Consider the following 16,763-nt stretch of genomic DNA (forward strand, 5'->3'; position numbering starts at 1 on the left):
AGCCTAGGTACCACTTCCTTTATAGCCACTGCCCTGGCTCACTATCCCCCCACTATATTCAGCCCCATGCCTGGGGCCCAAGACTCACTGCATCCTACCTAGGAGTGGCTCTCTACAGACCATAGTCACTCCAGGAGAAGAGCAGCTGGAGGTCTGTGGGTGGTATTACCCGCAGAGGCTACAGAAAAAAAACAGGATCACTAATCTCAGAGAGAGCATGGAAGTCCTGAAACATCTCCAGAGATTTGGTTCCTGTTCTACTCCTCTTCATCTTGAGACAGCCCTCTGAAGGAAGTAGGCCAGGGACTTCAATTTCCATTTTAGTAAGGAGGTTATTGAAGCCCAGAGAAGGTGAAAATCTTGTTCAAAGTGCCACAGCAAACCAGACCCACTTTATACACCATTGGAGAGGTGTGAGATATAATCCCTACCATCCAGTTCACTCAGAACTGGAATAGATCAAGATAGACTTCTAAAGGTGCTAGGGAACTGCCCTTTTGGTCAGTGTCCCACAAAGACAGGTGGGGACGGTTGACAGATAGGTAGATAGATAATTAGATACAGATATCATCTTTCCCCCAACTCTCCCATACCCTTTAAGGCACACTTCAAGTAACCCCTATATAAAGAAAATTTTCCAGAGAGCCTAAAGAATGGATTTGGATTTGTGTACCCCTATCTATTTTTCCTTCTGTCTCACCTACCTGTTCTCCTAGAGGTTTTTTCTTCCATCACTAATTATCCGACCACACAGCTTTCTTGCATTTAGACCTTCAAAGCAGGTACAGGGATGGCGTCAAAGAGGGAGTCTGGAGGCGCTGGTTGGTTCCTTGAAAAGGCTGTGGAAATACCCTTGATAAGAGGGGCATGTGTGCACTCTTGAAATATCAGCTGTGTTAGTTGTCAAGGAAGTTCCTGAGCCATCCGGAACCTTTTCTCATCAGGCCAACCATGTGTTCACCTTGCCCCAAAGGTCAGAACTAATATTAACAAGCAACTGCAGAATGGGGAAATTAAAACCAGCAATGTAGACAGGCTAGATCTGGATTTCCTCGGGTCTGAGTTGCAGGTTGGTCTTCAGTGTAAATGGGCACGATCTCTTACTGGACAGTGATTTGGCAATACGAAGCAAGAGCAATAAAAATGTTAATTTCCTTTGTCCTAGTTATCCCACTCCTGGGACTCAGTCCTGAGCCAATAACCACCAAAGCATGAAAAAGCTCAAAGCACCAACATTTTTACTTTAATTGCAGAGCTATTTATCCTGATGGCAACAACTGGAAGGTAATCTTTAAGTCCTTTAGGAGGAAAAGCAGCTCTTTGGGTCTTTTCTACAGACATTGAGGATGATGGCTTAATTCTGGGGGAAAATTATGCTGCAGTTTGGGGTGAGGAACCTAAGAATGCAAAGTCATGCTTTTCCTTGGACATTGGGCATGTCTATTATTCCTATTTTTGTGTTCTCAAAAACAAGTCACTAATCTTGCTCTTGCATTTGCCCTGTGTTTGTTTATTCAGTTAGGAAATCTTTATTGACTCCTAATATATACTGTGCCCTAGATTAGAGGATGGCGCTAAGAAGATACATCAGACATGGTCATTGCTCTCAAGTGGGTAGAGCAACTGGTAGTTGTGTGACAAAAACAGATATCCATGGTAGGTGTGCACTGAGATAAGTGATGTGACAGAAAGGACCAGGGGGTGCTGTGGGGGCCCAGAGGAAAAGACCTAACTGGGGAGGTGTGTGGGTGTTAGGAAAAACTTATTCAGGAAAGTATTCCTTGAGCTGATTAAGATAGGCTTTGAATCCTGGCTCTACCACTTCCGTGAGACTGGGGTGACTTCACTCATTCTGTCATACTTAGCCTTAATACCCCTTACAGGGTTGTCCAGAGAATGAAACAAATAATGCATATGGAAGAGCCATGGAGTACACTGGGAGACAGTGTTGCTCTGGAGCTTGGGTAGCCCACTTAAATTCCCTGGGCCTCGATTTTACTCATTTGAGAAATGGAGCCACGAAAAAGTATGTGTTGGGCCATGTCCTTAGGAATGTTATAAGGCTTAGGACAAATAATGGCTATAGGGTGGGCTTGAGACAGCTTCCTCTCTTCCCCTCCCTTTGCCCTATAAGGCCAGGGTACTTCTAAGTCTAATTCCACTAGAGCACTTCTTACTGCTGCTCCCTCTAGCTGCGCGGTTCCCTTCGAGCCTCCCCTCTCCCACACAAGCCCAGTTACAGCAATTACTCCCAGGATGCCAGCGGCGCACTTGGAGGTAAGGTCAGTCACACTGGGGGCGGGGCTTCGGTTGCCATGCGGTTTCGTTCAAGGTTCCGCTGCTTAAAAAGTCCCATCTGTAAGTTATTGGAAGCACCACGGGGGCTTGTGAGCAGCACGGAAAGGCAGACAGATTCTGGTGCTTGGGCTAGTGTGCGGCGAGAGGAGGGAGGAGGAGGAGCCTAACTGGAGGACTTCCTTTGCCGTTCATTCCTCCTAGGCGTCGGCACCACCCCATCAACTTCCGCTCCTCCCGCCAATGAGAACTGAGGGGATCGAAGCCCCGCCCCACCTTCGCCACACCTTGGTGGCGCGCAAGAGAACGCATGCGCCAGTGCGCGCGGAAGGCGGGATCTGGCCAACCTTGGGGGTGTCCAGCCGTCCTGTGTACCCTAGGTTGGGCGCGGATTGTGTGGTGTTGCAGTTCGCCGTCGAGATGTTGCGCGTGGTGAGCTGGAACATCAATGGGATCCGGAGCCCCCTGCAAGGGATGGTATACGAGGAGCCCAGCAACTGTGCAGCCATGGCCGTGGAGCGCATTTTGGACAAGCTGGATGCCGACATCGTCTGCCTTCAGGAGACCAAAGTGACCAGTCAGCGCTCAAAAATCCAGGATCCCTACCATACTTTATCTTTTCCACTAACTTTTGTCCCCTACTTAATTCTCATTTATTTTACCATTTCTCTATCCGTAGAGTCTTCCTCTTAGACCCAGTTCAGAATCCTGATCCTCTACCCCTCAACCCCTATTTCTCACTCCAGCTTGATGTCTTGATTCCTACTTCATCTCCTGTCCTCAGCAGAACTTTAATTCCCTCACCCGTGCAACCTTCATCCTCGCACAGATCCTCTAATTCCCACTCATTCTCCTGCCCCAGCGCAGTACCCCAAATTTCCTCCTCACACACTATCCAGCTCCAACTCCCAAGTTAGATCCCCCAAATCCCCTTCCCTGTCCCCAGCTCACATCCTTTAATTCCCACCCCATCTTTGCCCCCAGCTCAGACTCCCTGATTTCTTCCTTTTTACCTCTCCATCTCAGATCCTCAGTTCTCCTGTCAGATCCCCTAGAGCTCTACCCCCATTTCTCCTTCCCAGCCTCAGAACCTCTTACCATTTCTATCTCATGTCCCACGCCAAGGTTAGATCCCCTAGTTCCCTCTCTCTCCCACCCTAGCTCAACACCCTCCATTCTTTCCCTCTCCCTTGCACCCCCCTTTAATACCCTCTAACAACTTTTTCCTCCATCCCCAGTTCAGATCCTCTAATTGCCTCCCTCTCCTACCTCATATTCCCACCTCAGATTCCTATTTCTCCCTCCCATATTCCATTTCCCACCTCCAGCTCCCTCCATTCACCTAATCACTAGCTTCCTCCCACCTAATTTCCCTCCTCCCATTCCATAGCCTACCCCTTCTTATTTTGATATCAATTCCCTCTCTAGTCCCCACCATTCTAGCTCCTCTTCTAATCATAGATACTTCATTTTTTCTCCCAACTCTGGCTCTGATGTGTGCGAGGAATTAGCCTACAACTTTAATTCCAAACCCTTGTGTGTCCTGGGCCCTACTTTTATCTCTGACACAGTCTTACATCTTTTTTTTTTTTTTTTTTTTTTTGCAGGGGATGTGCTGACAGAGCCCCTGGCTATCATTGAGGGCTATAACTCCTATTTCAGCTTCAGCCGTAACCGCAGTGGCTATTCTGGTAAATGGGGCTTTTTGGGGACTTTAAATTAGTGATGGGTGAAGCAGATCGGGAGTGACCAATATTTGATGAGAAGGTAATAAGAAACTCAGGCTTTTATTTAAAAAATTTTTTTTGAAATTACGAAGCTGCTTTTAATACTTTGGGGTGAGCCCCACAGGAATAAAAAACACTGGGAAGGGATAACCCCCCACTCCCAGGATGGCCTAGAGGAAGAGAGGCTACCTGAGGGGAAAGAAGCACAAAAGGGATCTGGAGACTCAGGGCAAAAGGAATGCCATTGGTGTTGGGACCTGTGAGCACTACAGGAGAAAACGTGAGCATGGTGGGACTGGCTCCAGGTACACAGGGGAGGCCAAGAGGGTTGGACACGAAGCCACAAAGCTACTTGGGTTCCTCCTTCTTCTCGTTTGCCTTTTTCTGCTGCTTCTGCATGACCTCTGAGTCCCTCTGCTTGCAGGTGTCAGCCGAAAGCCTGTCACCTTGGCACTTTCCCTTAACCTAGTAGCTCTGCTTTTTCATACTGGCGGTTGAGCTAATGCTGGTTACCATGGGTCATGGCGAGGGCAGCAGCTGTGGCTTACCTCCATTGCATCCCCTCACTCTGTCCGATGTTGTGATGCCCCAGGCTTTTAGTCCCACGCCAAGGTTAGAGCTAAAATCACATGAAGCTACGTGAAGGATAGTTTTTATGTGTAAAATTATCCTGTTTGACTTTGGAAGCACAGTCAGTCATGTGGTAGTTAATTGTATGAGCTCTGGAGTCAGACTACCAGAGTTTGAATCCTACCTCACTTCTAGCTGTGTACCCTCTGGCAAGTTAGTCAACCTCTTTAGGCTTCAGCTTTCTCAGCTGAGAAATGGAGATAATGCCTAACTCCTAGGGCTAGTACAGGCATACCTTGTTTTGTATGTATATATATATGTTTATATATACATATTATATGTAAATAAATATATAACAAATATATGAATTTACATATCTATATATAAATATGTTTTTATATATACATATATGTAAAGCACTTCACTTTATTATGTTTTGCAGATATTGCATATTTTATAAATTGAAGGTTTTATGGCAACCCTGTGTTGCAAAACTCTTGGCACCATTTTTCCAGCAACATTTGCTCATTTCATGTCTCTTTGTCACTTTTTAGTAATTTTACAATATTTCAAACTTTTTCATTATATTTGTTATGGTGATCTGTGATCAGTGCTTGCAACTCGCTAAAAGCTCAGATGACAGCATTTTTTAGCAGTAAAGTATTTTTTTAATTTTATTTTATTATGTTACGTTAGTCACCATTCAGTACATCATTAGTTTTTTATGTAGTGATCCACGATTCATTGTTTTCGTGTAACACCCAGTGCTCCATGCAGTACATGCCCTCCTTAATACCCTTCACCAGGCTAACCCATCCCCCCACCCCCTATCCTCTAAAACTCTCAGTTTGTTTCTCAGAGTCCATAGTCTCTCATGGTTCACCTCTCCCTCTGATTCCCCCCCCTTCATTTTTCCATTCCTTCTCCTAATGTCCTCCATGATATTCCTTATGTTCCACAAATAAGTGAAACTGTATGATAATTGACTTTCTCTGCTTAACTTATTTCACTTAGCATAATCTCCTCCAGTCGCATCCCTGTTGATGTAAAACTTGGGTATTCATCCTTTCTGATGGCTGAGTAATATTCCATTGTATATATGGACCACATCTTCTTTATCCATTCATCTGTTGAAGGGCATCTCGGGTCTTTCCACAGTTTGGCTATTGCGAACATTGCTGCTATGAACATTGGGGTGCATATGGCCCTTCTTTTCACTACATCTGTGTCTTTGGGGTAAATACCCAGGAGTGTAATTGCTGGGTTATAGGGTAGCTCTATTTTTAATTTTGTGAGGCACCTCTACACTGTTTTCCAAAGTGGCTGTACCAACTTGCATTCCCACCAACAGTGTAAGAGGGTTTTCTTTTCTCCACAACCTCTCCAACATTTGTCGTTTCTTGCCTTGTTAATTTTTGCCATTCTAACTGGTGTAAGGTGGTATGTCAATGTGGTTTTGATTTGAATTTCCCTGATGGCTAATGATGTGAACATTTTTTCATGTGTCTGTTAGCCTTTGTATGTCTTCTTCGGAGAAGTGTCTGTTCATGTCTTCTACCCAATTTTTGCCTTGATTATTTGTTTTTTGGGTGTTGAATTTGAGAAGTTCTTTGTAGACTTGGATACCAGCCCTTTATCTGTAGTGTCATTTGCAAATATCTTCTCCCAGTCTGTGGGGTGCCTCTTTGTTTTGTTGACTGTTTCCTTTGCTGTGCATAAACTTTTTATCTTGATGAAATCCCAAAAGTTCATTTTTGCTTTTGTTTCACTAGCCTTTGGAGATGTCTTGAAAGAAGTTGCTGTGGCTGATGTCAAAGAGGTTACTTCTTATGTTCTCCCCTAGGATTTTGATGGATTCCTGTCTCACATTGAGGTCTTTCATCCATTTTGAGTTTCTCTTTGTGTATGGTGTTAGAGAATGGTCGAGTTTCATTCTTCTGCATGTGGCTGTCCAATTTTCCCAGCACCATTTATTGAAGAGACTGTCTTTTTTCCATTGCATATTTTTTCCTGTTTTGTCAAAGATTATTTGACCATAGAGTTGAGGGTCCATATCTGGGCTCTCTATTCTGTTCCATTGGTCCATCTGTTTTTGTGCCAGTACCATGCTGTCTTGGTGAACACTGCTTTGTAATATAGCTTGAAATCAGGCAACGTGATGCCCCCAGCTTTGTATTCTTTTTCAACATTTCCTTGGCTATTTGGGGTCTTTTCTGATTCCATACAAATTTTAGGATTGTTTGTTCCAGCACTTTGAAAATGTCATTGGAATTTTGATCGGGATGGCATTGAAGGTATAGATTGCTCTGGGTAGCATAGACATTTTCACAATGTTTATTCTTCCAATCCATGAGCATGGAATGTTTTTCCATCTTTTTGTGTCTTCTTCAATTTCTTTCATGAGTGTTCTGTAGTTCCTAGAGTATAGATCCTTTACCTCTTTGGTTAGGTTTATTCTGAGGTACCTTATGGTTTTTGGTGCTATTGTAAATGGAATCAATTTTCTAATTTCTCTTTCTACAGTTACATTGTTATTGTATAAGAAAGCAACTGATTTCTGTGCATTGATTTTGTGTCCTGCCACATTACTGAATGGCTGTATGAGTTCTAGTAATTTGGGAATGGAGTCTTTTGGGTTTTCCACATAAAGTATCATGTCATCTGCAAAAAGAGAGAGTTTGATTTCTTCTTTGCCCATTTGAATACCTTTTATTTCTTTTTGTTGTCTGATTGCTGTTGCTAGGACTTCTAGTACTATGTTGAACAATAGTGATGAGAGTGGGCATCCTTGACGTGTCCCTGATCTTAAGGGAAAGGTTCTCATCTTTTCCCCATTGAGGATGATATTCGCTGTGGGTTTTTCATAGATGGATTTTATGAACTTGAGGATTGTTCCCTCTATCCTTATACTCTGAAGAGTTTTAATCAGGAAAGGATGCTGTATTTTGTCAAATGCTTTTTCTGCATCAATTGAGAGGACCATATGGTTCTTCTCTCTCCTCTTATAAATGTGTTCTATCACATTGATTGATTTGTGAATGTTGAACCACCCTTGCATCCCAGGGATAAATCCCATTTGGTCATAGTGGATGATCCTTTTGATGCATTGTTGGATCCTATTAGGTAGGATTTTGTTGAGGATTTTGGAATCCATATTCATTAGGGATATTGGTCTGAAATTCTCCTTTTTGATGGGGTCTTTGCCTTGGTTTGGGGATTAAGGTAATGCTGGCCTCAGAGAATGAGTCTGGAAGCTTTCCTTCTGTTTCTGTTTTTTGAAAGAGCTTCAGGAGAATAGGTATTATTTCTTCTTTGAATGTTTGGGAGAATTCCCCAGGGAATCCATCTGGTCCTGGACTCTGTTTTCTGGGAGCTTTTTGATCACTGCTTCAATCTCGTTTCTGGTTATTGGCCTATTCAGGTTGTCAATTTCTTCCTGTTTCAGTCTTGGCAGCTTATAGGTTTCCAGGGAGGCATCCATTTCATCCAGATTGCTCAGTTTATTGGTATATAGTTGTTCATAATAATTTCTAATAGTTGTTTCTATTTCCTTGGTGTTAGTGGCGATCTCTCCCCTTTCATTCATGATTTTATTAATTTGGGTCCTTTCTCTTTTCTTTTGGATAAGTCTGGCCAGTGGTTTATTGATCTTATTAATTCTTTTGAAGAACCAACTTCTAGTTTCCTTGATTTGATCTACTGTGTTTCTGGTTTCTAATTCATTGATCTCTGCTCTAATATTATTTCTGTTCTAATGGGTGGCTTAGGCATCATTTGTTGCTTTTTCTCTAGTTCCTTAAGGTGCAGAGTGAGTTGGTGAATTCGGGAATTTTCTGTTTTTGAGTGAGGCTTGAATGGCTATTTATTTCCCCCTTAGGACCGCCTTTGCAGTATCTCATAGATTTTGAACTGATGTGTTTTGTTTCTCATTGGTTTCCATGAATTGTTTAAGTTCTTCTTTGATTTCCTGGTTGACCCAAACATTCCTGAGCAGAGTAGTCTTTAGCTTCCAAGTGTTTGAATTTCTGCCAAATTTTTCCTTGTGATTGAGTTCCAGTTTTAAAGCATTGTGGGGAATAATCTCAGTTTTAAAGCAATATGTAGGGAATAATCTCAGTGTTTTGGTATCGGTTGAGGCCTGATCTGTGACACAGTATGTGGTCTATTCTGGAGAAAGTTCCGTGTGTGCTTGAGAAGAAGGAGTATTCTGTTGTTCAGGGTGGAATGTTCTGTATATATGTATGAGGTCCATCTGGTCCAGTGTGTCAGTCAAAGCTCTTGTTTCTTTCTTGATTTTCTGCTTTGATGATCTGTCCATTGCTGAGAGTGAAGTATTGAGGTCCCCTACCATTAACGTATTATTATCAATATGACTCTTTATTTTGGTGAACAGTTGGCTTATGTAGATGGCTGCTCCCATGTTGGGGGCATAGATATTTACAATTGTTAGATCTTCCTGTTGGAATAGACCCTTTAAGAATGATATAGTGTCCTTCTGTGTCTTTAGTTTAAAATCTAATTTGTCTGATATAAGAATTGCTACCCCAGCTTTCTTTTGAGGTCCGTTGGCATTGAAGATGGATCTCCATCTCTTCACTTTCAGTCTGGATGTATCTAGGTTCAAAATGAGTCTCTTGTAGACAGCAAATGGATGGGTCCTGTCTTTTTGTCCAGTCTGCAACCCTGGGCCATTTTATGGGAGCATTTAGGCTGCTCACGTTGAGAGTGATTATTGAAAGATATGAATTAATTGTCATCATGTTGCCTGTGAAGACGTTGTTTTTATAGATTGTTCCTGTAAATTGCTGTTGTATATCACTCTTGGGGTCTTTCTCCTTTTATAGACCCCCCTTTAATATTTCTTGCAGTGCCGGCTTAGTGGTCACATATTCTTTCATCTTCTGCCAGTTGTGGAAGTTCTGCATCTCTCCATCCATTCTAACTGAAAGCCTTGCTGGATAAAGTATTCTTGGCTGCATGTTCTTCTCATCTAGTACCCTGAATATGTCTTGCCAGGCCTTTCTGGCTTTCCAGGTCTCTGTGGATAGGTCTGACGTTATTCTGATGTTCCTCTCTCTGTACGTAAGGAATCTCTTCCCCCTAACTGCCCTTAAGATGGTTTCCTTGGTTCTAAGATTTGCGAGTTTTACTCTTACGTGCCGGTTTCTTGGCTTGTTTTCATTGATCTTGGGATGGGTCCTCTCTGCCTCTAGGACACAAATGTTTATTTCATTCCCCAGATTACGGAAGTTCTCAGCTATGATTTGCTCAAATATATCTTCTAGTCCTCTCTCTCTCCACCCCCTCAGGGATTCCAATAATTCTGACAGTGAAATGTTTCATGGTGTCACTTATTTCTCTGATTCTAATTTCATGTCTTGTGGCCCTGCTGCTCCGGGTTTTCGTCCAGGGGGCTTCCCTAAAGTCCTTTCCCCGCTGCTACCGGTCTGCGAGTCTGTGCCTGGTCCGCAGTGCGGGAGGCTGTTGCTCACCAGCAGGCAGGATCCTGACAGCTGCCTCCCCCTTCCGTTTATTTTCCGATATCTGCCCTCGGAATAATGGCTCCCGCCTTCCTACCTCAAAAGCAACCGCCTGGGATAATCTGTTTGTAGAAATCCAGATCTATCTTCTTATATCTCAGGCTGATTTTGTGGGTGTTCAGAGTGGTCTGGTAGATATCCAGCTCAGTTCCGGGGACTGGCTGGAATAGGGTCCCGTACTCCTCTGCCATCTTTTCCCCCCTCCAGAAATAAAATATTTTTTAATTAAGGCATATACATTGTTTTTTTTAGACATAAAGTTATTGCTCATTTGATAGACTACAGTATAGTAACAATATAACTTTTATCTGCACTAGGAAATCAAAATATTCATTTGGCTTGCTTTATTACAATATTTTTTATGTGGTGTTCTGGAACTGAACTCACAATATATTGGGGTATGCCTGTATAAGGATTAAACAAATTAGTCCATGTGATAATAATAGCTAACATTTTTTGAGCACTTAACCATGTGTCCATGTAAAACATTTAGACTATTAGCTATTACTGTTCTGTGGCTTTTGAATTTTTAAAAATTTTTTAAAGATGTTATTTATTTGACAGAGAGAGAGAAAACACAAGCAGGGGGAGCAGCAGAGGGAGAGAGAGAAGCAGGCTTTCTCCTGAGCAGAGAGCCCAGTGCAGGGCTCCATGCCAGGACCCTGGGATCATGACCTGAGCTGAAGGCAGATGTTTAACTGACTGAGCCATCCAGGTGCCCCCTCTGGCTTTTTTAGATGAAGGAACTGAGACTCCAGGGTGTGAGTAGAATTGCCTCAGTCTCTCGGGAGCCATCCATGGCCCTTGAGTTGGGAGAGTTGTCAGTACAGCCACAATAGATGAGGATGACTTACGTGACCTATGTGGGGGCAACAATCTGTGCAATAGGCTGTTGGCTTCTAGGCCCTTTCAGAGTATCCTGTCTATCTCCAGGTGTAGCCACCTTCTGTAAGGACAGCGCTACCCCCATGGCTGCTGAAGAAGGCCTGAGTGGCCTACTTGCCACTCATAATGGGGACGTGGGTTGCTATGGAAACGTGGATGAATTCACCCAAGAGGAGCTTCGGGCTCTGGATAGTGAGGGCCGGGCCCTCCTCACACAACACAAGATCCGGTAATAGCCCACATCCCCCTGTTGCTGAGCATTGCTGCTTCTACTCTTAGTGTGGTGATTCTGAGGCTCACCTTATAAACATTCATTGTGGAATATGTCCCATGTTTGCCTTTCTCGGACTCTAGTTCTGGCTTGGTTACTCACTGTATGACCTTGGGCAAATCATATTCCCCTCTGACCTTTGAGTTCCCCATCTCTACAGTGGGGAACTGGCTGGCAGGTCCAGCTCTCTTATTACCACAGGCACCTCAAAGGCAACTTGGCAACTCATTGCCCCAAGTTGCTTTCTTTCTGGGTGTCCTGTCATGAATGGCAGCACCATCACCTGGTTTACCTAGGAGTTATCCTAGATGCCCATCTCCCTGCCTTACCTATAGTCAGTCCCCAAGTCCTGTGCATGCCAGTACATTCATGTCTTTCTGTCCCCTTCTTCACATCTGTCCCACAGGTAACCCATTAAGTGGAAGCCACATGGTGTGGGGGAAGGGAGGCTTGAAAATGACTTTTTCTTGTTGTGTGTGGGGGGGTCTCTTCTCCTCAGCACATGGGAAGGGAAAGAGAAGACCTTGACCCTAATCAACGTGTACTGCCCCCATGCGGATGCTGGGAAACCTGAGCGGCTGTCCTTTAAAATGCGCTTCTATCGCTTGCTGCAGATCCGAGCAGAAGCCCTTCTGGCAGCTGGCAGGTATGGTAAGCCTGGGTGGTACTTGAGCTTGTTCTAGGTGCCCAACCCATTTAGGTGTCAAGCTCCATTGGAAGGGATATGGGATCTTTGTCTTTTGAGTTCCTTTATAGCCTAGTTGGAGACACTAGCATGCCTACCTGAATGGGCTCTGCATTGTATGAGCTGTGAGGACCAGGTAAAGTGATACAAATATGGGTTTTGTACTCAGATACTTCTAAGCACCTATCCTGGCTCCTTTTACTCACTATGAGTCCCGAGGCTAGCTCTGCTTTTATTTTCTCTTGTTAAGTGAGTGTATGAATTCCTACCTTACAGAATAGTTTGAAGGATGAAATGAGGTGAAGAAGAAGGTAAAGTGCCTGGGAGCAAATGAAAAGTCTTGTCCCAGGGAAGGACAGGAAAGTGAGGTGGGTTAGAGTAATCAAGGGATACTTCCTAAAAGAAGTACCTGGGCTCAGCTTTGAAGGACCAGAAAGATGCCATTAAGTAAAGATCAGTGAGACAATCATGTCAGAGAGGGAATGATGTCATCTTTGGGGATCAGAATTGGGTTGGTAAGGCATAAAACGTAGCAAGGTTTTAGTCCAACTCAGCATTGGGCTTGGCTCAAAAAAGGGGCTGTAGGAAGAGTCTTTGGATTAGTTTGCAGAAGAGCCACATAAACAGATGTGGCTCCCAGTTGGGAAAATGAACAGGAGTGAGATAATGAAAGAATGGTGGTGGCGGTGTGACAGGGAAGAGAATGGACATTACAAAGTACGATTGGAGAGGTAGGCGGCTATGCATTGCTGTGGGCTCCCACCTTGGCCTCAGTGTGTGAGAAGGGGCTGATCTGAGTTCTTGGGCCTAGAAGAAAGTAAATGGGCCAGGAGTAATGCTTCCCTTTCTTGAATGTCTAGTTGATAATCCCATGTCATGTTTTTTAGCCATGTGATCATTCTGGGTGACCTGAATACAGCCCACCGCCCCATTGACCACTGGGATGCAGTCAACCTGGTAAGGCTCTTCTAGGCCCCTTTCATCACTTCTGACTGTGGTTCTCTTTAGCAAGCCAGCCAGTGCTGGATTTTGGGTCCAAGGGTAGCTTCCTTCATGGAAAAGCAGAGCTTAGTTTGAAATAACTATTCTCAAAGCACTGAGGATTGTTCATTCATTCAGGAGACATTACTGTCTTGCCCTGGGCTTGGTCCTGAGCCATGTGCTGAGGACTCAGTTACTAGTCGGTTCTGGCTCTTGGCCCCTCAAAGATTTCAGCATGGTGGGACGCTATGGACCTGTAACCAGCCAATTACAGAAAGGTATCTTCAGGGCTGAAGCAAGAGATAGCAGGCCAGGAGTCTAGGGGAGCCTGGAGAGATGGGATTCCTGAGCCAGTGTAGACATTAGGGAGGCATCTGAAAATTATTGAATTTTAAAAGATGAGTAAAACAGCTTTGAGGCTGGGGGAAGCAAAGCATTCTAGCTTGAGCAAAGGCTGCAAGGTGAGAATTTGCTTGGTATGCATGGTGAACTGCAAGTCCCATTCTTGGTAGGGGTTGACAGGGGAAGGGAAGTGAGTGGCAGGAGATGGGGAGGGAAAGTCCTTTGGGGGCCAGATTTCAAGGTCCTTGAATTCCACATTGCCTTGATCATTTCCCTAATACACTGTTTCCTGCTCATGAACTTTCAATACCTTCCTGTTACGTCTGCAATGCAAAGAAAACATCTAGGCCTGGTGTGGAAGGCTTTTTAATCTCCATTTCCATGTACCCCTACACACTCCGTCCACTCCAGCCAGGTTGTCTGCTTTCAGTCCATTGCAAAAAGTTACTTTCATTTTGACTTTTCTCACTGTACCCTCTGTCTTTTTTTTGTACGAACCTTTCATCTTTGAGTCCTTCTAGGTCAGTGGTTCTCATTCCCTGACAGCACATTAGAACAAGGAACTTTTACAAGAATATTAATACCTTGGTGCCGCCCCAGACCAATTAAATCAGGATCTGTTGGGTGTGGGGCCAGGGTAGCAGTATGTTTTACAAGGTCCCGGGCTGATTTTCTTGTACAGTCAGGCTTGAGAACCACTGCCTTAGAATCTACAAGCCAGTTTTCATCTTAGCTTGCCTCATGAGGGGAGTGATCAAATCAGTAACTTAACGCTGGCATAGTCCAACTCAGCATTGGGCTTGGCTCAAAGAAGGGGCTGTAGGAAGAGTCTTTAGATTAGTTTGCAGAAGAGCCACATAAACAGATGTGGCTCCCAGTTGGGAAAATGAACAGAAATGAGATAATGAAAGAATGGTGGTGGCGATGTGACAGGGAAGAGAATGGACATTACAAAGTATGAGCCTTCAGTCCCTTCCAACCTTATTTCTCATAAGGCATTTACTCAGTCTGTTCTTTCTGCTTCCTGCAATAGTGTCATATAACTTTATGCCTTTTCTTCTTAGTTCAGAACTATCCTAGATCTCTCAAGTGTACTTCTTACAGTCTTCCTTCCAGAAAAAGACTAATAGTATCAGGTCACATGACAAACAGTCTTTCCAAAATAGCAGAATATGTCCACTTCCCAAAAGACTGGCTCTTCTAGTCTTCATCTCCCTAAATGGCACCATCATCCCCTTGGCTACTCCAACCAGAAGCCTGGGAATTATGTTCGTATTGTCCTTCCTCTCTACCCCCACTTCCCACATTCAGCTAATCAGTGGGTACTGTTGATTTTAGTTCCAAATCATCTCTTAATTTCATTTTTATTTGTCTACTCTGGCTCTACCCTAGTCTAAGTGATTATCATCTCTTGTTTATGTGGACTAGGATAATTATCTCCTGCCAGTCTGCTGGTCCCCAGTCTGGTCTCCCCTTGTTTTTTGGGTTCGTGCTTCCCCTCTCCATGGGCCCATTACAGAGGCTGCGTTCTCAATTTGTAACACCCTCTGCCTGGGTTGCTCCTGCTCAGCCTTCACTTTCCAGCTCCAGATCACTTCCTGAAAGGAAGCCTTATTGGTCCCCTGGACAAGCTCAGGTTCCCACTTTGTCCCTAGTATCATGCCTGGCACATAATCAATGTTCTTTGAACATTTTTTTCATTGAATGAGTGGGTAGGCCAGGTGGATTGGATGGATGGATGAAGATGAATTGGAGATCAGAGCCAAAGGAAATATTTAAGTATGGATTTCTGGAGCTCCTCAGCTGAGGAGTTTGTGGGGGAGAGAGGAGATGGTCTATGAGGCCTTTGACACACACAAAATAAGCCAAATAGTTCCAGAGGGTTTAAATGAAAAGGTAACAGTTTCGTTAACTCATAATCCCAGCCCTACTTCCTAGAGGCAACCACTTTTAACTTCCTGCTTTCCATCCTTTTGGTGAGCAGTTCTGAGAATTGCTTTGATTAAGTGAACGACAAGCTTTCAGATTTGACATTTAATCCCAGCTCTGCCAGTTCTGGGCCGTGTGACCCTGAGTAGTAGTTTCTTTTGGAACAATCACATTTTCTTGTCTGAAAAATGAAGCAGTTAGTCTAAGTCTCTTCCAGGTCTAGGCATCTAGTTTTACCTCTGTCTTCACCCCTCTCCCCCTTCTCCAGGAATGCTTTGAAGAGGACCCAGGGCGCAAGTGGATGGACGGCTTGCTCAGTAACCTGGGATGCCAGGCTGGGTCCCATGTACGGCCCTTCATTGATAGCTACCGCTGCTTTCAGCCAAAGCAGGAGGGGGCATTCACCTGCTGGTCAGCAGTCAGTGGTGCCCGCCATCTGAATTATGGCTCCCGGCTTGACTATGTGTTGGGGGACCGGACCCTGGTAATAGATACCTTCCAGGACTCCTTCCGGCTGCCTGAGGTGATGGGCTCTGACCATTGTCCCGTGGGTGCAGTCTTGAGTGTGTCCTCTGTGCCAGCAAAACAGTGCCCACCTCTGTGCACCCGCTTTCTCCCCGAGTTTGCAGGCACCCAGCTCAAGATCCGTCGCTTCCTAGTTCGTCTCAAACAAGATCCTGTGTGCAAGCAATCAGCACTGCAACTCAGCAAACAAACCCAGGTACAGATGCACCAAAACAAAGCCCGTGTGCGCTCAACCAAGCCTCGGCCAAGTCAGGCTGGCTCCAGCAGAGGCCAGAAAAACCTGACAAGCTTCTTCCAGCCATCATCCAATTGTCCCCAAGCTTCTCCTATCTTGGAGCTTCCTAGTGTGGGTGCCCTCATGACCCCAAAGACTCTAGAAGAGGAGGTGATGGCCAAAGTGGTGGAGGGACAGGCCAATGCTTCAGAGGCCAAGGATGAGAAGGAGGTACGGACTTCTTTTTGGAAGTCTGTGCTGGGGGGGCCCTTGCCCATGCCGCTCTGTGGGGGTCACAGGGAGCCATGTGTGATGCGAACTGTGAAGAAGCCAGGACCCAATCTGGGCCGCCACTTCTATATGTGTGCCAGGCCCCAGGGTCCTCCCACTGACCCTTCCTCCCGCTGCAACTTCTTCCTCTGGAGCAGGCCCAGCTGAACCAACCCAAGGTACAGATGTCTGGCATGGTCAACCCTGTACATAATCTGAAGCCAGCTCCCTCCTAAGCTGCCTCTTTCTTCCCCAAGGAATCTTCCTCCTCTTCCACTTTCCTGAAGAACCCTTCCTTTTCCTCTTCCTCCTTTAAGGCCTCTCTGACTCTCTCTTCTTCCTGCCTAGCTCCTCCTCATTGGTGAGCTTCTTATTTCTTAATGCTGTGACCCAGTTCCCCCACTCCACTTCCCACCTTCCTGTCAGAAGTGCACAGGAACCAGTTGCCCCAGGAAGTTGATTTTAAACCCTTTTCTTTCTTGCTGAGAAATATATCTGTGCCTAAATAAAGTCTGTGTTTTTGTTTTAG

At 44.8% G+C, this 16,763-nt stretch overlaps 2 protein-coding genes and 1 pseudogene across 5 annotated transcripts in view; 1 reads left to right on the forward strand and 2 right to left on the reverse strand.

Moving 5' to 3' along the window:
* PFKFB1 (6-phosphofructo-2-kinase/fructose-2,6-biphosphatase 1) overlaps positions 1-2,439 on the reverse strand; it is a 106,746-nt gene extending 104,307 nt beyond the window's left edge. Inside the window, exons 1-2 of one of the 2 annotated variants that reach the window (XM_064574117.1) lie at positions 2,250-2,439; positions 705-839 (exon numbers count right to left, since the gene is read on the reverse strand). In XM_064574117.1, the coding sequence (XP_064430187.1) occupies positions 705-732 (28 nt within the window). In that variant the 5' untranslated portion in view covers positions 733-839; positions 2,250-2,439. The remainder of the gene's footprint in view (positions 1-704; positions 840-2,249) is intronic. The other variant, XM_064574118.1, reaches the window with a different exon arrangement.
* On the forward strand, positions 1,224-16,763 carry APEX2 (apurinic/apyrimidinic endodeoxyribonuclease 2). Of its 3 annotated transcripts, none has more exons than XM_045878700.3 (7): positions 1,224-1,284; positions 2,500-2,872; positions 3,903-3,986; positions 11,066-11,246; positions 11,788-11,934; positions 12,861-12,930; positions 15,494-16,763. In XM_045878700.3, exons 2-7 carry the CDS (start codon positions 2,539-2,541, stop codon positions 16,400-16,402), a joined length of 1,725 nt encoding a protein of 574 aa, XP_045734656.1. In that variant the 5' UTR covers positions 1,224-1,284; positions 2,500-2,538; the 3' UTR covers positions 16,403-16,763. The 3 variants fall into 3 exon arrangements, with proteins under 3 accessions (XP_045734656.1, XP_045734646.1, XP_064430180.1); XM_045878690.3 differs by lacking the exon at positions 1,224-1,284 and adding an exon at positions 2,185-2,277; XM_064574110.1 differs by lacking the exon at positions 1,224-1,284 and having other exon boundaries at positions 2,733-2,865.
* LOC123846805 (small EDRK-rich factor 2-like) lies at positions 4,095-4,545 on the reverse strand (annotated as a pseudogene).

This window comes from Mirounga angustirostris, unplaced genomic scaffold (assembly GCF_029215605.1).
Source record: "Mirounga angustirostris isolate CCGP_5_RB_7025 unplaced genomic scaffold, mMirAng1.0.hap1 SCAF_11, whole genome shotgun sequence".
Taxonomy (NCBI): Eukaryota; Metazoa; Chordata; class Mammalia; order Carnivora; family Phocidae; genus Mirounga; species Mirounga angustirostris.

Bases quoted from the DNA above. Each gene is read 5' to 3' on its own strand.
- APEX2 (XM_045878690.3), top strand. From the start codon at position 2,257: ATGCCAGCGGCGCACTTGGAG. The intron at 2,873-3,902 runs GTCAGCGCTCAA...TTTTTTTTGCAG, and splicing joins TCAGGAGACCAAAGTGACCA to GGGATGTGCTGACAGAGCCC. The intron at 12,931-15,493 runs GTAAGGCTCTTC...CCCCTTCTCCAG, and splicing joins ACTGGGATGCAGTCAACCTG to GAATGCTTTGAAGAGGACCC.